The 20,276-nt window shown below is 41.9% G+C and overlaps 1 protein-coding gene and 1 pseudogene across 1 annotated transcript; both read left to right on the forward strand.

Annotated features, from left to right (window-relative positions):
* Positions 1-513: 513 nt before the first annotated feature.
* On the forward strand, positions 514-602 carry LOC120098022 (U2 spliceosomal RNA; annotated as a pseudogene).
* A 5,181-nt stretch (positions 603-5,783) lies between these two features.
* On the forward strand, positions 5,784-14,191 carry Serpinb1a (serpin family B member 1A). Its single transcript, NM_001031642.1, has 7 exons — positions 5,784-5,797; positions 6,816-6,991; positions 8,481-8,618; positions 9,611-9,728; positions 11,300-11,442; positions 11,640-11,807; positions 13,683-14,191. Exons 2-7 carry the CDS (start codon positions 6,824-6,826, stop codon positions 14,085-14,087), a joined length of 1,140 nt encoding a protein of 379 aa, NP_001026812.1. The 5' UTR covers positions 5,784-5,797; positions 6,816-6,823; the 3' UTR covers positions 14,088-14,191.
* Positions 14,192-20,276: the final 6,085 nt, after the last annotated feature.

Genomic DNA, 20,276 nt, shown 5'->3' on the forward strand with positions numbered 1-20,276 from the left:
ATGATCATGTGGTTTTTGTCTTTCAGTGTTCATATGGTGCTTTGATTTGTCAGTTTATGTATGTTGAATTCATCTCTGTATCTATGGGATAAAGCCTACTTGATCATGGTGGGTGATCATTTAGATGTGTTCTTGGATTTGATTTGCAAGTATTTAAGAATTTTGATCTGTAACTCTGTCTTTGTAGGGCCATCATTGGTTTAGGTAGTAGGGTAATTCTGGGTTGATAAAAGGAATTAGACAGTATTCCTTCAGTTTCTATTTTGTAGAAAAGCTTGAAGAGTATTGGCATTAATTCTACTTCGAAATTGTAAAATTCTGCATTAAAACCATCTGGCCCTGGTCTCTTTTAGCAGAGAGATTTTAATTACTGCTTATAGATTATATTTCTATAATTACAGATTTTAATTACTGCTAGAGATTATATTTCTGTTGAAATTGCTTATATGCTTTTGATTTGACTTAGGTAAGCAGTATATGTCAAGAAAATGTTCCATTTCTTTTGCATTTTCCATCGCTTCTCGGCCTTGTGGCTAAGATCAAGTGTAGTATCTTTTGTATTTTCCAAGATGGTGAAGACAAGTTCTCAAAATACATCCTTATGATTCTCTGGTTTCCCTGGTGGCTGTCATATGCCTTTTTTCTTCTCTTATTTTGTTAATTTGGATCTTCTCTCTCCCTATTTAATTTGGTTTAAGAGTTTGTCTATCTTATTGATTTTGTAAAGGAATCACTCTTTTTCACATTCATTTTTGTTTGTTTGTATGTTTTGGGAGGTTTTGTTTTGTTTTGTTTTTTGAGTTTTTTTGGCTTATTTTGTTTTTTTGTTTATTTGTTTGTTTATCTCTATTATAGTTATTTACACTGCAAGTTTGCTTCTTGATCTCTATCCCCAAAAGGGTGTGGTCTCTTCTTTTTCTTCAATAGCTTTCAAGTTTGCCATTAAGCTATTGGTAGAAGATCGGCCTGATTATTTTTTAATGTAGTGCTATGAACTTGCCTCTTAGACTACCTTCATTGTGTCCCAAAAGTTTGGGTCTGAGTGTTTTCATTTTCATTCAATTCTGAAAAGTTCTAAATTTCTTTCCTAACTTCTTTCTTGACCCAATTTTCATTCACTAGTGAGTAGCTGTCTAGTTTCATTAAGTTCATAAACTTTCTGCTATTTCAGTTGTTGTCAATATCCAGCTCTAACCATGGTGGTCAGATAGGATACAGGTTGTTATTTCACTTTTCTTTTATCAGGTGAGACTTTCTCTGTGTCCAAATCTGTGGCCAGTTTTGTAGAAACTTTCATGAGGTGCCTTAATAGTCACTTTACATGTATGTGTGCACAATGGTGGATATTTTGTTAAGCTATAGAGAAGAATGAAATTATGTCTTGGAAGGACACTGACCAGAACTAGAGATCATCATGTTAAGTGAAATAAACCAGGCTCAAAAAAGCAAATTGTAGGGACCCTTGTAGTTAGCTCAAGACACCCAAGAACAAATTCTCAGCACAAAGGAGATTGATTTGCCCCAGTGAGACACAGGCCAGGAAACAAGAGACAAAGACGGGAGCTAGAAGACTAGGGAGAATGGTAAAGAAATAAAGGGGGGAAAGAGACAAAGGACTGCCTCTGGATAGAGGGGAGACAGACATGGCCCATAGGCAGATGACGACTTACAAAGGTCAAAGAGGAAACTCTATATAACGATGACCTGTTTAATTTTGACTGGGCATGTTAAAAGGGGATTTTGATTGCTGGACTTCAAAACTTTGATAGAACTTGGTAGTCAGGCCCAGGAAGAGGAACTCGCCAAATAAGGAAATAGACCTTGGTAGCCAGCTTTAGGGGTGTGATCTAAGAATTTCACCAAGGAGAGGGAATGGAGGAGAAGGCAGGGCCTGCCAGAGCCATGCTTGCCCTTCTTAGAATAGCTAGAGTCCCTTCACTAAGATAGCATTTTTCCACAATGTGGAACCCAGGTTTATTTTAAACATGTGAAAGCATAAGGGGGATCAAAACAGCCACAAATCTTTGACCTAATGTTTATCCTGTCTACAAGAAATGTAGGGACAGGGGATGATCAATGACCAGCCCAACCTGAGACCCATCCTATTGCCAAGCACCAATCCCTGACACTATTAATGATATTCTGCTGTGCTTGCAGACAGGAGCCTAGCATAATTGTCCTCTGAGAGGCCTTACCCAGCAGCTGACCAAGACAGCCAAACAGAAGATGGAGCTAAGGGACTCTTCTGGAAGAGTTGGGGGAAGGATTGAAGGCCCTGAAGGGAAGACCAACAGAGTCTACTAACCTGGTCCCTTGAAGGCTCTAATAGACTGAACCACAACCAAAAAGCATGTATGGCCTGGACCTATGACCCCTTGTCCATATATAGCAGAGACACAGCTCAGTCTTCATATGGGTCCCCCAACAACTGGAGGAGAAGCTATCGCTAAAGCTATTGCCTGCCTGAGAAAAAGTTCCTTTGACTGGGCTGCTGTGTCTGGCTTCAGTGGGAAAGGATGTTCCTAGACCTGCAATGACTTGATGTGCCAGGGAGAGGGCATAGCCAGGGGAGGTGGGGGAGCCTCCACCCTCTCAGAGGGAAAGGGGAAGGGTGGATGGGAGGATGGGGTGAGGGACTGTGTGAGGGGAGACAGGAATGGAGAGCAGTAAGCTGAATGTAAAGTGAAAAAAAAGACACAAAAGTGTGATTGGGAAGGGGGATCCATGTTCCCACTGAATGGGGACAAGAGCCCATAAAGCAGGGATCGATCTGAACAAAGTAAGATGATTATATATATGAAAATGTAGTAATGAGAACCACTATTATGCATTTTATAGGCTAAGTTTAAAAGTTTGCGAAAAAGTGTTGGAGGCTAGCCTGCTCTGCAGATGGAGATCTGGAACAGTCAGAGAGACCCTGACTCAAAAATGAAGTTTAAATTTTTATCACATTTCATAAACCACTATTGTGAGATTTATAATTTCTCATTAATTTAAAGTATCACAAATCACCTAAAAGGAGAACAGGCTAGTTCACAAAGTTTTTAAAGTGCAAAGCAAAGTCTCTCATGGTGTCTGTGAGAATCCAGAGTGATGGATACGCAGCACGTGTGAAGATCAAGACAGGCTAAGAGTAAATCACTTCTGCTCTCCAAGGGCTGGGGCAGCAGCAATAACTGAGTACAGGAGTCTCCCTCTTCATGACTTTAGTTATACATGGTAATCCGTGCTCCCAAGATAGAAATGTCCAGAAATCCCATAGAAAATGCACTTATTCCAACCACTTGTAAGTTTGACATAGGAAGATGGCCATTTACGGGTCATTTTTAACAATTTTGTGCTTTCCTCTGGTTAAAAACAGCAATAGGGACAGGTGGGTTTAATCCTCAATCCATACACATACACTACCCTTCCAACACACACACACACACACACACACACACACAGGAGAAGGAGAAGTGGGGAAGATGGATGGAGAACTAATTAACATAAAACTTAAGGATTTTGGAAATCCCTCACCATGTTAAAGAAAGAAACCACATGCTCAGGAAAGAATATGAGGGCTGTGACAAAAGTAACCTTTGATAATATGGCAAGAAGCCAGAGGCTACTCATTACTGCAAGCCAGAGTGAGTCAAAGTCATCAAGCCATTATCCCAATTACCATGCCTATCACACACCACAATGCCTCAGACATGAGTTTCTAGGGAGGGACCCAGGTAGAGACCCAGTGCACTATGGGATTTGGGATACAGCAACTGATCCCACATTGTAATGTGGCATTCTTTGGTTCTGCTGTCCCTCTGAAAGTCCTTGATGTTGTGTCAATATGTCTCAGGCCAGCTGGTTATGAGGTGCCGCAGAGGGGCACGTTCTCCTTGATTTAAAGGGATGCCTTTCCAAGATAGGTCGTAGGCTGAAGTGGAGTCACCACAGAGCGCTGCTTATTGGAGCCAGCAGTTGTGACGCTGCAAAGTTTCCTCCAGGGAAGATGTTTCAAGGAACTAAAGGCGGGTTCTCTTCCAAGATTCCTAAGCAGCAGAACATTACTACAAACAGCTGCAGCCACTGGACTCAGCCCATGAGAGCTGCTGCGTCATCGCCATCTGGTGGCCACGGGGTTGAAGTCCGTCAGAGCCGTAAACATCCAGTACCCTGTCCTCCCTGACTGCGGAACCAGGGGGTGTAATGGCGGTATTCTCAAGCCACAAGATGTCCCTGTACTTGCAGTGCTGGGCTTTCGAAGTCTATAGGACCTACCACTTTTTCCTTGCTTGTCGCTGACTTTTAAAAAGGACTTTCTGCCCTAAGCTGGTCCCATTTTATTTCGGAAGAAACTGGTTCCTTTGATTCCACAGACTCACTGAGAATAATATTTTGAACTTCATTTCTGATTTTGGTAATACTAAAATAAAGATGGGGTACATGGAATGAATATATTTTTAATATATTTGAATATATTTTGTATGTGAAAAGGAGTGTCCATTTATGTTATTATAATAAAACATTTGCGCTTGGTAACTGAATCCTCCATGTTCAAGACTTGGCATCCGAAATAGCCTTCATCTGGACAGGGAAGCATAAGGCATCAAGGTATCACAGAAAAAAAAAAGAAGAAGAAGAAGAAGAAGGAGCACAGGTGTGTCTCTTCTGATCTCTCCCTATCTTATAAAAGCTGACTGCTGACTCCTCATCAGGACGCTGTTTCTCAGGGCTGAAGGTGGGCCTCCTCCAAGATTTCAGAGCTGAGGTGCTGTCAGCTAAGGAACAGGAGCTGCCCTGGAAAGCCACAAGCACTGGACTCATAGGCCTTAAGAACTCGGGCGTGCGCGCCACCTAGTGGTTATGAGGGTGATAGTCTCATGTTCAGTCAGGAGTCCCCACCCTGAAAACCTTGTGTAATCTTTATCGCTTCTCAAAGTCCCTACCTCCCAACCACTCACGAAGTTTCTACCTTCTGATACCTCACAACACGCTGACCCATCTTCCCATCTTCCTTTTTCCTCTCTTTGCATCAGTCCCCATGTCTAACAAACACCAACCCATGTGTTGTGACCCTCACTAACAGCAGGATTCTTCCTTTGTCCTTCTGAAGAAAGTCAAGAAGCACTAACAATTTTCTGTGACTTTAGCGACCCAGACACTTGAAGGGAGAATAAAGCTGAGCCTATCAAGCAATGATGGCCTGAGCTAGTCAATTCTAATTGAAGTTGGATGGTAAGGGGATGTGTCCAAACTTTTAGTTTAATAGTTGAGAATAGTTGAGAACGGTGACTTGAGGGCCTCTCCAGCCTGCTGGGGTCTCTGAGTTAGCCTTGGAACTTGAAAAGGAAAGCAGTTGAGAATGTTGTTTATAACTGGCAATCTGAGACCTTATCCAAGAGGCTAAAAAGATATCTCTCCACCCCCACCTACGCACCTCACAAAAAAAAAAGAGGTTTCCTCTAGATTTTGCGGTGTTTCAGTGGAATTCAAAAAGGAATCTTTGTCCTGGAAGAGAGGACATTTATCCTCTTGGCCATTTGCAGCTGAGGAAGTTACTGGATCTCTGCTTAGAGAAGTAAAGGCCTGGATCTGAGGAAAGCAAGGGCCCCTTGGGAGTACCTGCAATCTTCTGCTTTTATTTTGACAGCCCTCAGAGCTAGGTTTTAAACACTCACCAGAGAAAAAGCCTCTCCTCCAAGCTTGGGCTTGCCAGTAAGACACTCCCCTTCTGCATACTATAAAGGCCGCAGCTTGCTCTGAGCACTTCCTCCTTGGTCAGCTGCAAGTGGAGCCAGGACCAGCTAAGCAAGAGGTAAGGTCCTCAGGGGGCATAGCAGGGAGTGAGGTGGCTGGCACCTCCTCCAGGAGCCAGCATGTTCCTGGTACCTCACCCTCACCCAAGAGGTGACCTGGAAATGCTCTGTGGGTCCCCAGCTGCACCCTACTCTGGGCCCCAGGCCAGAGGGAGGAAAGTGATCCTACTCGCAGTTGTTCTTTCCCTCAGCTTTCTTTTTGAACCTTGATCAGAGAGAAAGTGACCTGCAACTCCATGGGGTCAATTCTGGCTGCAGGGAGGCTGGGAGGGAAGCTGGTGAGATCCTAGATCCTCCACAATGAGGACTGGATATGGCCGTGGTATATAAACATCCACAGGCAAGCAGCTGTGGTTGCCCTGTACTAGGACAAACTGCAGCTTTGAGTTTGGGACCCAGATGGATTAGCAGATGGCCCCCAGCAGGGCTTGCTTACCCACTACAGGGGCCAGCTTGTTTGCAAAAGGGACACAGGAGAGTGAGTGTTCCTCTTCCCTGTCACCCACAAGCTGACTAGGGTGAGCGAGTGGCATTCCCCAACTTGCATAGTCCACTCCAGTTAAGACTACAGCCTTGACCTCAGGCATGGAGAACTGAATCTGTGGAGAACTAACACGATAACATTACTATCTTTACCAGAATCCACTTGTAGCAGAGTAGGTCCATGTGGTTTTCTGGATTCATTGCCCAGATGAACTAGAACTTGACATCCCACAGGGAGGGAGATGTGTGGCCTCCACAGAAGGCTGTGTAGTGCAGGCACTGTGCCAAGGCCACCAGAAGTCTCTCTTCAGACACACCTGTCTGGAAGGTTAGAGCCATAAGACACCCTAGGACCTGGTCTGTGTCACTGCTGAAGTCAGGCCTAGCTTTGTGTGCTGGGAGGAATATTCTTGCCTTTGGGGAAAATGGGAGGGAGCAGGATTGACCAACTGCAGGTCCTAGGGGTGGCTGGCAAAACCGTGGCAGGCGTTGGTGGTGTTACAGTTGGCAATGCTGATCTCCCCTCTGTTGCAGCCTTCACCATGGAGCAGCTGAGTTCAGCCAACAGCCTGTTCGCCTTGGAGCTGTTCCACACCCTGAGTGAAAGCAGCCCCACAGGAAACATCTTCTTCTCTCCCTTCAGCATTTCTTCTGCCTTGGCCATGGTCTTTCTGGGGACCAAAGGCACCACTGCAGCCCAGCTCTCTAAGGTTAGCAGAAGCAAAATTGGCCAGCTCCCCCTCCCATCTCCATGCTAACATAGTACAGTCGACTTTCAGAAAAGCCCCCCCACCCCACAACAACAGTCAGTTCTTTGTTCACTACCAGCTTTAAACAAGAATAGGGCAGTGTCTCAGTTCAGTTGGGGACACAGAGTAGAGAAAGACCATGACACTACTGGTGGGTTTTGTTCTCCCATTCCCAGGGGCAAATCACAGGCTTTCCTGTAAGTCCTGCACCTTCCCAGAGCTAGCTGTTTCCCCTTTTCCTTTTGCATGGACAACCACTATGCATAAATCATGCCTGAAATACAGTGTCACCTTCAGTCATGACAGATTCAGGAACATGCTACAGGAGACAGCTTGGTGGTGGTACCTGTTTGTGGGAACAAGTAAAGACAGCCATCTGTCTGCATTCCCAGGGTTAGCCCTGGGCCTCTCTCCAGCCTGATTTCACTGACTTTGGCTCTGCAGGAGGAGGAATTGGAAAGTCCATGTGGCCTGGTAGACAGGACCCACATATTCTCAACCCATCCATGGGAGACAGCAGGTCACCTTTGCCCCTCCCCCGCCCCATTCTTCCTTAATAGGGGTGAGGAGACTTCTGCTCTTGGTGTCCTTAATTCTGAGAGGGGAATTCTGCCACCTTTAGAAGCCTAGACAGGAGTGGGCAATGTGTTTCCTAACTGACCTGCGGGGGGCACCGGCTGCTTAGGGCTTCTCCTGGGATATATCTGCTTCCCTGTTGAGGCTTTTCCTGCTGACAGCTTCAGGAAACAATAGTCTCAAGGCCTTCCCCTCCCCATTTCAGGCTAATAGGCGTGTCCATGTAGCAATCTAATAAGCATACCTCAGAGAGTAGCATGGACTGTGGACCCTGTGTGCTTTTTGTCCTTTGTGTCCTAGCAGTGAGTAACCAGCCCAGACCTCACACAACTGTAAGAGGCCTCTTGACCCACAACTGACAGAAGAGGAAGTAAACTCTCACCAGAATAAACTCAAGGAAGTTATTTCTCTACGGAATGAGTTGTGTACCTTAGTGAGATAACCAAAGAACAAGGTCTCAGCCAGTTCCACCTTTTGGGTCTCACAGCAGGAATGAGTCTTACTGACACTGTTTATTTCTGAGATTTTTTTTTTTACTTTTATTTGTTAGCAAACTTGTATATGGCACAGAACAGAAACATGAGCATACCATTTAAATATTTATGGAAAAAATCAGACATAAATATTTAGCGTGTTAAACATTCGCATTTGTGGAACTATTAAAAAATTATTTAGAAGCCATGTCTAATTATAATGTCTCACTGAGCTGTACATTTTTGGTTCGATTTTGTTTCTTTTGCCAATGATATGTTAATAAAATATGAAGCTGGAATAGGTACTCAATATCAAGTAAAAATAATCTGGTGAGGCAGACAACGAGGAATCTCTTCATAACTTCAAAATGACTGTATAAAGTATGTTTTCTTTCCTTCAGACTTTTCATTTCGACTCTGTTGAGGACGTTCATTCACGCTTTCAAAGCCTGAATGCTGAAGTGAGCAAGCGTGGAGCATCTCACACTCTGAAACTTGCCAACAGGCTGTATGGAGAGAAAACCTACAATTTCCTTCCTGTAAGTACCTAGAACTTCACATTCTGAAGACTTTTCCCAGCACAGTCAGGTTGCAGGCCATTCATTAAAAACAGCAAAGAATGCATGTGGGACCTTCCTCTCAAGGTCTTTCTAATGAGAGGACACCTCCTGGGGGTTTCATTAAAGCAAAAGCAAGGAGAAGGGGTGGCTGGGTGGGGAAGAGAGCTTCCTGTGCAAGCATGAGAAGCTGAGTTTGGATCCCAGAACCCATGAAAAATGCCAGGCCTAGTTTCCTGCTCCCCTGTAATCCCAGCCCTGTGTAGAAAGGAGCTATGAGAACCCCTTGGGCTAGAGGATGATCAACCTAGCCCAGGCTCAGTGGGAGACCTTGTTTTAAGGGAATAAGGGAGAAAGTGAGAGTAAGACAGTGAACATCTTCTCTGGGCTCCACGATTGCACAGATATGCAAACCTTATACACATATGTACCCCACTCACATACACACACATACACATACAAAAAAGTGGGTCTAAAAAGCCACTTGAAGCATAATCAACACTCAATTACGAAAATGTTAATGTAAAATTCAAAAGGAATAGGTAGCCTTTATGTTAACAACAGAAATGTTATATAAAGGGCTTTACTCGCCACTACTGCACTGTAAGAAAGTCTCTGTGAGTTTGAGGCCAGCCTGGTCTACAAAGTGATTTCAAGGACAGCCAAGGCTGGTACAAGGAGACACCCTATCTCAAGAAATGTGGGGGGAAGGGAGGGAGGGGGTGTGGGAAGGAAGGAAGGAAGGAGGGAAGGAAGGAAGGAAGAAAGGAAGGGAGGGAGGGAGGGAGGGAGGGAGGAAGAAAAATGGTTAGAACAGTTAACTTACTGTTGTGTGGTTTTCAACACAATAGAAAAACATTAGGTTTTAATAAAACATTTTCAAATTTTAGGACTTTGCTATTTTCTTTTGGGTATTTAAGAAAACTTCTGTAGGGAATAGAAGTTGTTCATGCACTTCCTTTTTTGTAAAATAGGAGTTCTTGACTTCAACTCAGAAGATGTATGGTGCTGACTTGGCCCCTGTGGATTTTCAGCATGCCTCTGAGGATGCAAGGAAGGAGATAAACCAGTGGGTCAAAGGTCAAACCGAAGGTGAGAGGTTGAGCAGTGCTGGCTCTGTTCGTCAGTTTCCCTTCTATGGCTCACCTGACACAATCAGCTTATGAATTAAAGGCTGATTTTGCTCACAGTGTTGGAGGTTTCACTTTATTAATGATTGAAATTATTGCTTTGGTCCTATGGCAACACGGCACCTCTTGTTAAGATGGTGCAGCAGAGGAGGCCTGTTCACCTCATTGGTGAATACAAAGAAAGAGGGAGAGACCAGTGTCTCACAACCATTTTCAATACTAGCAGGCCTTCTCCAAGGTAAGACTGATGATGAAGACCTACAATCCCAGCACTTTGGAGGCTGAAATAGGAGGGGTGCCTTGAGCACACATGGCAAGACCCTGTCTCAAAAATAAAATAAATAAATTTAAAAAGAAAAGCATTTCCCAATGACCTATAGGTAGGTAGACCCCCACCTAGGATCTACATTTTAAAGGTTCCTCTGTCTTCCAATGCAGGATAAACCAGAGTCCAAACTTTTAAGAAAAGGGCCTTTGGGGGACTCATCTGTACCATAGCAAAGCCATTGTGCACAGGTTCTCATTCCCCTGAACTCTCTCACTTGTATCTCCTTTCTCCCTTTCACAACTTCCTAAATCCTGGCTTATGTGTACTGACACTCAGATGATACTACCTAGAATAAGGGACAACTTCAGATGTCATAAATTTATCGGCAGAGAAATACAGACATGATTTAATAGAACCAGTTGAGTACCTATGGGTTCCCCTGAAGTACCATTTAAAGTTAAAACGAACATTGAAATGCAGAACAAAATTAATAAAAATGCCTGTCCAGAGTGTTTAGTGCTCATATGGAAAGAAATGAGTCATGAAACCTCATGGAACCATGAAGTCAGTAGTTATGCAGTCATAATAGTTTTGGTCACCATCCTGTCCAGTAACTCAGAAGTAGTGCGTAGGGAGTGACTCAGCCTCTGGGCTCAAGTAAGCTTTGGGATGGATCTCTCCTCAGTCTTGTTACTGTGTGAGTCAGCACCCAGGGATCCTGCCTGGAATTCTATCCATTCCCAGCAGTTTATCAGGCTGTACAGAGAGTGGCTTCTGTTTCCATAGACTTATCATAGGATAAGTCTTATCTCTTGGACATTTGTCCAAAGTCCCTTTCAAAAGAATAGTCTCCTACTTAGCAGATTTGAAGACATTATTTACCAGTGACCAGAATATTCCCACTAAGGAATATTGTTTGTTTTCTCCAAAGGACAGCCATTCACAAAACAATGGTTATTGTTTTTGCATGCCAGAAAGGAGAAGGTTCTTGTTTTAAACATTTGAAGACATTGACTGACATCAATGATATTTTTCTTTCTTGTTCAAGGGATGGAACTTAGGGCCTCAAGGAGCACTAGGCACAAGCCTGCTGGGTCTTACAAGTTGGTTTGTTTAAAATAAAAATAGTACAGGTGGATCCTTCCTAACTTGACATCGAATTAAAACAAAATGAAGTGTGAAGTCTATGTTAGAGCTGAGAAATTATTGGATTAAATGTAGAATTCCAATATGAGCCTTTTTAAAACCTTACTTTATCTTTTCAGGTAAAATCCCAGAACTGTTGGCTGTGGGTGTGGTGGACAGCATGACCAAACTTGTGCTGGTGAACGCCATCTACTTCAAGGGGATGTGGGAGGAGAAATTCATGAAACAAGACACAACAGATGCTCCATTCCGGCTGAATAAGGTCAGGTGACACCGTCATCCTGGGATGTTCTTGGTTGTGTGTGTGTGTGTGTGAACGCTAGGGATGTAGCACAGGCCCTCCCCCAAGGTAAGTCAGGACTTTACCACTGAGCTTTCTACCCCAAGACCCTAGATTCATCTCTGCTCTAAAAGACAGGAGGGAATAACATATTTTTTTTTATTTTTGTAACCATTCAGAAAAACACAAAATCTGTGAAGATGATGTATCAAAAGAAAAAATTTTTCTTTGGCTACATTTCGGATCTGAAGTGCAAGGTGCTGGAGATGCCATACCAGGGTGGAGAACTGAGCATGGTCATCCTGCTGCCCGAAGACATTGAGGATGAGTCCACGGGTCTTAAGAAGGTAACTGACTCTCCAAGTCATGGTTTGTTTCCCTACACTGTATTGTTCTTATACTTCCCATATGTATTCTATATCATGAACACTTGTTCATCCACAGACTTTACACTGCTGGTATTTGTCAATATAGCCCACCAGGACTTGCTGCTCCTAGGCCTCATGTTTATATAGTTATTATTACTGCTGTTATTATTGTTGTCACTATCATTATTATTTTATTATTCACAGTGCCCAAGTACCTTAGGCTAGGTAGGTGTTCTGTCACTGAGCCACACTCCAAGCCCAGAAGTCTGAAATTTAAATATCCAGAATATATTCTCTCATCAGTGAACCATCGTGATGGTGAACATGTAGATATTTAAAAGTAAAGGGAACAATGATGAGTGGTCCCTCATGGAAAGTCTCTTTAAGTAACTTTAAAGGAATTATAATGAGACTTGTTTAACATCTTTAGACAGGGTCAGAAGTAGACATAACTGTGAAGATCACAGTTTTCCCTCAGAAATCCTAGGCTGCCCTGTGACTTAGCTCCTGTTCCTTCCCAGCCTACACTTGCAATCAGGAAGGAGCCTGCTGTTACTTGAATGTACAGAGTATGCACTGAGATGAACATGGTGCATTTGTCAGTAGTGTTTTCGGCCTGGTACTTTATTTATCATACAATGATGCTCTGATCTAAAGAAGGAAATTGTCAGCATCCAAAAGATAAGTGGTTCTGTTCTGATATAATCAGCGGACCAATACTTGGTATTTATATGATGCTTACTATGTACCAAACCTTTACATACATCAATTTATTCAATGGTCATAGCTATGCTACAAAGTTGGTGTCATTAGTATCCCTATTCTATTCTATGTTCTACTCTCTTCCACTCTACTCTACCATACTCTACTCAACTCCACTCCATGGGCAAGGTCTTGCTGTACAGGCAAAGCTTACAACCCTGTTAGTGGCTCCAGAATGCTGGGCTTGCAGGATATGTGGCCCCTTGTCAACTGCTTGTACTTGTTTTAAATAAAGTAAGTCCCATATATTTTGTCCCTTTTTTATTTTTACCTAGGAATTATGGAATATTACTTCAGCTCTCCTAGAGTGTACACACCACTATGACTTTAGAAAATTTCAAAATAAATAAAGAAAACTACTAAAATTTCCCTTGTACCATTCAAGCAATCAGGATAATAAAACCTTTAACAGCCCATCAGTCAAGTGATTCAGTGTGATAGGGGTTTAAAAATCCTGAGCGGGTAGAATAGACAAATGGGTGAACTGGAGGAGGAACAGAAGGAAAGAATAGAATGAAAGGAGTGAGGCAAAGAGAAATGAATAAAGGGATGAAGGATGGATGGATGGATGGATGGATGGATGGATGGACAGATAGATGATGGATGGAGAGATAAATAGATGGGTGGATGGATGGATGAAAGACCTGTTGTTAAAAGTTTTTGTACTTTGACCTTCAAAGACTTAGAAAATAATTCTGCTATATTCCAGCAATTTACAGATAAAATTAAATCTAAGTGGAATCTATTTGGGCAGAAAGCATGAAGGAAACCCTGTGAGTTATGAATTTATTCATTGAAATAGTACATTATTGTGGTAATAAATTAACTTCTATCATTATTATTGTTATATTATTATTCACAGTACTCAAGTACCTTGGGCTAGGTAAGTGTTCTGTTACTGAGCCACACTCCCAGCCCAGAAAGCCTGAAATTTAAATATTCAGAGTTTATTCTGTCTTCAGTGAACTGTTGTGATGGGGAAGCATTGCAATGACCATGGAATAAATTGATGTATGTAAAGGGTTTGGCACATAGTAAGTACCACGTAAATATCAAGTAAGTAAATAAATGCCTGCTTTATATTAATTCCAGATTGAGGAGCAAATAACTTTGGAAAAACTGCGTGAATGGACCAAACGTGAGAACTTGGAAAACATTGATGTCCATGTCAAATTGCCCCGGTTCAAGATAGAAGAGAGCTACATCCTCAACTCGAACCTGGGCCGCTTGGGATTGCAGGATCTCTTTAACAGTAGCAAGGCTGATCTGTCTGGCATGTCAGGATCCAGAGATCTTTTCATATCAAAAATTGTCCACAAGGCCTTTGTGGAAGTGAATGAGGAGGGAACAGAGGCAGCCGCTGCCACGGCAGGCATCGCTACATTCTGCATGTTGCTGCCCGAAGAAGAATTCACAGCGGACCATCCATTCATTTTCTTCATTCGGCACAACCCCACAGCTAATGTGCTCTTCCTTGGCAGGGTTTGTTCCCCATAGAAGAAGACTTTACCAATACAAGGCAGAACTTAGAGTTTCATCCCCTGAGATTTTAACAGTGATTATATTCCTTTGTACTTGACAATAAAACCTCTAACCAGAAACCAATCTTTCTTTCTTTTGTATATTCAACCCCGTTGGCTTTTCATACCCTTGTCTTTTGGCGTGGGTATGTCTATTTTGATTGTACAATGAAAAAACTCCAGTTGTCCCTGTGGACAGCAGCAAGTCTAAAAGCAAGGGAATAAAGTAGATGTATAAATTGTTGACCATGAGATAACCTACAAAATTGATACACTCCCCAACAGGTAAAAGTCAGTTGTTTTTCAGTCTAATAGTAGAGTAAGGCAAAAATAAAGACATTAAAAACAAGTAATAAAACATTAATAAAATTAATGAATCCAAAATAACAATTGCTAACTAAGTTCCTCCATGCTTTTTTTATGGATAGAGATTGGAAGTCACAACAAAAGGAAGGCATATGACTGAATGTCCCCGTCTTGTGCAGACAAATCTCCTCCATGATTCTCCCCTGTAGGGTTCGTGTCCTCATTAATCAGCTTTTCTGGGTTTTCTGGTAAAGCCTCTTGACCCCCATTACTCAGTTAGCTATGATGATAAGATGGCTTTGTGCAATGTGAAGGAAGTTGTGTTGGGGACTCTTGGCTTGGGATGACCCTTTGTCTGATGCACTCCTTTGAATGGGGTTTGAGATTCTATATTTTATTCTTCCTCAATACTGGTGGATTTTAACAAATCTAAGATTTCTTAGAATCTGCAAGCCAGACAATGCCCATCCTCTTTCTCCTGCATCTCAGGCAAGCCAAGGCTACACTCATAAGGGCCTGACAATACAGATGTGGTGAGGATTCTACTGGTTAAAAACAAAATTGATAAAGAAGCTTTTCTTCCTTTTCTCCCTAATTCCCCACCTGAATACCAGAGCCTACTATACTCCAGGTTCTCCTAGCTGTGTTAGAAAAGACAAAAGCAGCAGGCATGGCCTCTGTAGCCCTTCCTTTGGGGGTACTGGCTTTAGTTTGAATCTAGAATGTTCCCGAAAGACCCATGTCTTATAGTTTTGCCCCAATACAGTGTTACTGGTGAATCTTTTAAGAGGTGGGAAGGTGTGGAGGGGCTCAAGAAAAGCCACCAGATCGTTGTGAAGTGTGTTCCTGAAGGGAATGTATGGCCCAGTCTCTTCTTTCTTTGGTTCTGTCTCCATGTGAGCTGTTTGGGTTTCCTTCCTGCTCCTTGCCATTGCCATCCGACTTTCCCACCCAGACCATGTGGTCATGGGCAGGAGTCTGAGACTGAGATGGAATCCTCCTTTGCTCTTTATAGACTGGTTACTATCTAAGGTGCTTGCCATGGTAATGGGAAGGTGAGTAGCACATTCCTCCAGTAAAACCCACTGTTTTCATCCTAAATAGTGTTCATCATCCAGAAACTTAATCCCAAGTGTCTAAGCAACTCTGCTCAACATCTTTTTACCTGTGAGGAAACTACAAGTAAGTTGTTAAAGGTCAAACATTTTTAAGTCGCAGATCACAGACTACATTTTTAATTTAGATATTTTCTAAATATACATATATACATATATACATACATGTAAGTATGTTGTATATATGTATATATACATACATAAACATAGCCCCTAAGAAAACTACAACATCAAGAAAGCAAACAGTCAGTAATGGGGTGCTATGGGATGGGAGGAAGGACTGCAAGATTCAAGAGAAACTGCAAACTCGGGGGCAAATCCAACCACTGTGCCTCAGAAGCACTTGCCAGTCCAGAGGAGGTAATGAGAACCGAATGGCAGGTTGTATCACTGTTAATGAAAGGGAAACAGTTTGTCCTCCCAAGAATAGAGCTCCCATTTTCCTCCTCTGCTTTTATATGACCTGCAGAGTACATCAGACGTTCAGATCGAGGCTGAAACTTCTGGAGAACTCCACTTTCTCATTCTCAATCTGCATGGGCTACAGGTGGGTGCCTGCTGATGCCACCTAAAGTCATGTCTGTCTGGGTTAGGGAAGGTAACCCGAAGCCTCAAACCATTATTATAATCTGCTTTTCAAGTATAGCATCCCGAGTATAATCAAAGATAACTGTTTGCATGGGCAGCCATGGCAACAGAGACACAAAGCAGCACAAGGGAGAGAGAATGACAACAGTGGAAGGCTCTAAATGTTGCTGTCCCCCCATACAAACCAGAGAACAACAGTTTGTGAAGATAACATTGATGAAAGCCAAGGTCAGATACTTTAGCAGGCAGTTGCAAACTTATAAACTACATTTCATGTCTGGACGAAAAGGGACTGGAAACTCCAGGGCTTAAATGTATAATAAATTATTCCCATAGAAAAATGATAAAAAATGATTAAGTAATTAAGTTATTTTAGTTTTTTCTAGAAAGTCAAATGTAGACAATAAAACTCCAAAATCAAAAGTAAGTATGAAAAATACAGAAGGAACGATAAGCATCTCAAAAGAGTTAGGATGAAGCCAGGCAGTGTTAATCCCAGCAGTTAGTAGGCAAAGGCAGACAGATCTCCAAGGTTGAGGCCATCCTGGTCAACAGAGTAAGTTACAGGACTACAAGGTCTACACCTTATCTCAAAATACCTCTCCAAAGAAAGAGGTTGAAGATGCACAAGAGACAGGGAAAGGGTACAGAGCAGAATACTATATAAAGGGCAAACATTTGGCCAGGGAGATGGCTGAGTCATTGAAGTGCCTTCCCTTCAAAGATGAAGACCTGAGTCTGGATCATACATATACAATCCCTGGGGGGAAGGGTGCATTTATAACTTCAGCACTGGATTGGACAGCACTGGAGATAGGACAAAGACAAATGTATCTCTGGAGACAATTGGCCAGCTAGCCTTACCAATCAGTAAGGTCCAGGCGGTTGCAGTAAGAGACAATGTTCAAAGCATATGGTGGAGAAGGATGACCTGTGGCCTCCTGTGCATGTGTGTGCGTATGCATGCACATATGTACATGTATGTAGACACATCCACACCCACCCTCATTAACACATTCATATACCCTCCTGTACACTACACCAAAAAGAAAAAAGCTAACATTCAAAATGCTTATTTCAAACTAGATAAACCCTATCAGTGCACACTCTAAACCCTAGAAGATGAAAAAAATAAATAAACAAAAAACCACAAAACTCTGGCCTAGAAAGAAAACAAAACAAAGCATATCCTAGAAAAACTGAAGAAGTCTTAAGACGAAGTTCGTAAAAAGGAATGGAAGGAATCTGATAGAACAGCCACACCAGCAACACACACAGCAGTTGTGGAGCCTGGTCATACAGCTCGTCCAGTTTGCCAGGAGACGCAAACTCCAAAACATACCAACTTCAACTTAGTTCATAATTGGGAAAAATATCCTTCAAGACAAATTCACATTAAAGACTAAGAGCATTGATTTAGGTAGACTTTGCCTTTAAACCATTCTGAGAAATCTTCTTTATGCATGGGAATGTCTGAATTAGAAAGAAGAAATTAAAGAACAAGAATATGACTATTTAATGACTATTGACCATATAAAACGGTAGCAATAGTGTCTAAGTAGCTTGCAATGTATACAGAATAATGCAACATAATTTAAAATAAATGATAATCCAGATCTAGAGCTTGTGACTACAGTTCTAGATGCCTACGATGCTCATGCAAGAGGACGATTTGAGTTCATGTGTTCAAAGCTAGCTGGCACAACACCACACCATATTGAGACATTAATTCTAAATAAATAAATATAAATGATGATTTAGAAGTCAGAGGACAAGGAATGGAATGTAATAATCTACTGGGCTAGAAGAATCGCTGAGTCTTTAGTACTTCCTGCTCTTAGAGAAAAACTTCCTTGCATTGTCTGGGAAGACAAGTCTTGGATTGGTGCTGAAATTTAAGGTCTAGGGGAACAGGAAAATGATTTGACAGCTTCTATATCAAGCCAAAGAGAAACAAAGAACGTACAATTAATCCGAAGAAGGCAGGAAGGATGAAAGGGATCAAGGTACAGAAGCAAAAGAAACAGCAGGATAGGATATGACAGAGGTATTTAAGTAATTAACTGAAATGTAAACGGATTAAGTGGTTAAGAGACAATAGTGGTCAGTCTATGTTGAAAATGTGTAACATTTAAAGGAAACACACTTTGAGAGTAAAAATATATCCTATAGGTTTGAGTAGGAAGGTCCCTCACAGGATCATGTGCTAAATGCTTGGTCCTTTATCTGTTGGCTCTATTTGGGGAAGTTTCGGAAACTTTAGAAGGTGGGCCAAGCTGGAGTAAGCATATCAGTGGGGTATGGTTGTAGGTACTGTTGTTTTATCTAGGTCCCTCGCTATATCTCTGCTTTTTGTCTCTCCATAAGTGAAGTCTCACCATGTACCACCCACCCCCACAGCCATGGTGTAGCATCTGTGCTAGACAACCAGGTAGTGAAACCCCTGAAGCCATCATCAGCACAAACCTCTATTTCCACCATTGAGCTACCTCTTAGGTGTTTAGTTGCCACAGTGAGAAAACTGACTGCCAGCCAGGACCATGCCACCTTGTAACTTGGTTGAACTGTGTCAGTTGCAGTAATGGTAGTTAATTGGTTTCTTGAATACAGTGAAGTTGTTTCTCTAGGTTCTTATCTCCCTGTCCCATTGGCCCCAAGTATTGACCATCTGGGAAATATGTTTATCAATTATGTGTTACTCTGTTGAGCCCCACCCAAGCCAACCTTGGGTTAGAAAGAGAAACACTTCAATCTTCTTTCCACCTCTTTCTCAAAATGTACAAGGATCCTTACTCTTTTACACAGCTGCATCTGTCCTCAGTGTCCCACAGTGCTGCTGTCTGTTTGTCCACCTATGATGTTAATAACTCCTCTAATCTTGGGTCCAAAGATCAATCTGCCTAACCCACCATGCTAACATTAACCATAGAGATAGATGTAGCTATATTAATACTAGGCAAAGAAAAAAAAACCTTTTCCTATCCTAGAAATAAGCATTTTATGAGAAAAAGATTCGGTACATTAGAAAAATATAAACATTTTAAATTTGGATGCACTCAGTAGCATTCCCTCAAAGTGAAAGAACAAAAATAGAAAGAAATTAAAGGAGAAAAAGTCTATATAAAATAAGAAAGGAATACATGCTCTCCCTAATTAATAATTAATAAATGTTATGAATAATTGATAAATAATAATCTAGTATGTTAATAAAGAGTATAGCTATAACTGAAAAATATATAAATATTTTGCAAAGGAAGAAGAAACTTCATAATATTCTAGATTATTTTGTTAGAAAATTTAAATTATTAGTATTGAAGGGAGTTAAGTAACATAGTTGGTTCAGTTTACAAAACCAATTTTATGTCCATGTAATCATCAAACTTGCAGTTTTAAAATTAAGAGTAAATCAGAAAACAATCTAGTGTCCAAGAATAAGTCCAATAAGAGATCCTCAAGATTTTATATTGAAAACTACAAACATCACCAAGAAAAAGATCCGAATAGAGAGGTACCCTGGTCATGACTCAGTGATTTGAAATCTGTGGTATTTTATTTGTGTGGTGTGCGTGCATGCGTGTGCGTGTGTATGTGCACGAGCGTGTTCATGCGTGAGCGTGCTCGTGCGCACGTGTGTGCACGTGTGTATGTGTAGGGTGATGGTGGGTGTAAAATATCTTCTTCTTTCCTCTATTGATCTCCACTCTATATTTTGAGACAGCATCTGAAGCTCCCTGTTTCGGTTAGTTTCTCTGTCCAGAGAGCACCCTGGATCCATTTGTCTTCATCCCTAGTGCTGGGTTATAGATGTCTACCTATATGCTGTAGATCAGAACTGAGGCCCTCATGTGTGTGATGTAAGCATGTTACTCACTAAGCCATCTTCCCAGCCTGTGATTCAGTAGTATTTCAAAAACACTATTTGATATCTAGAACTATACAATTTCAGTTGCATTCACATCAGCTCCCTTTTGCTGTCTTCTATGTGGTTGTTTTTATGAGGATAGGCCCCCATTGGCTCATATAATTGAATGTTTGGTCCATTGTTGGTGGAACTGGGAAGGATTAAGTATGGTCTTGTTGGAGGAGGTGTGTCAATAGGGGAATGTTGGGGTTTCAAAAGTCCAGGCCACTGAAGTTTGTACTTCATACATGTTCCC

The sequence above is a fragment of the Rattus norvegicus genome, chromosome 17 (genome assembly GCF_036323735.1).
Source record: "Rattus norvegicus strain BN/NHsdMcwi chromosome 17, GRCr8, whole genome shotgun sequence".
Lineage (NCBI taxonomy): Eukaryota > Metazoa > Chordata > Mammalia > Rodentia > Muridae > Rattus > Rattus norvegicus.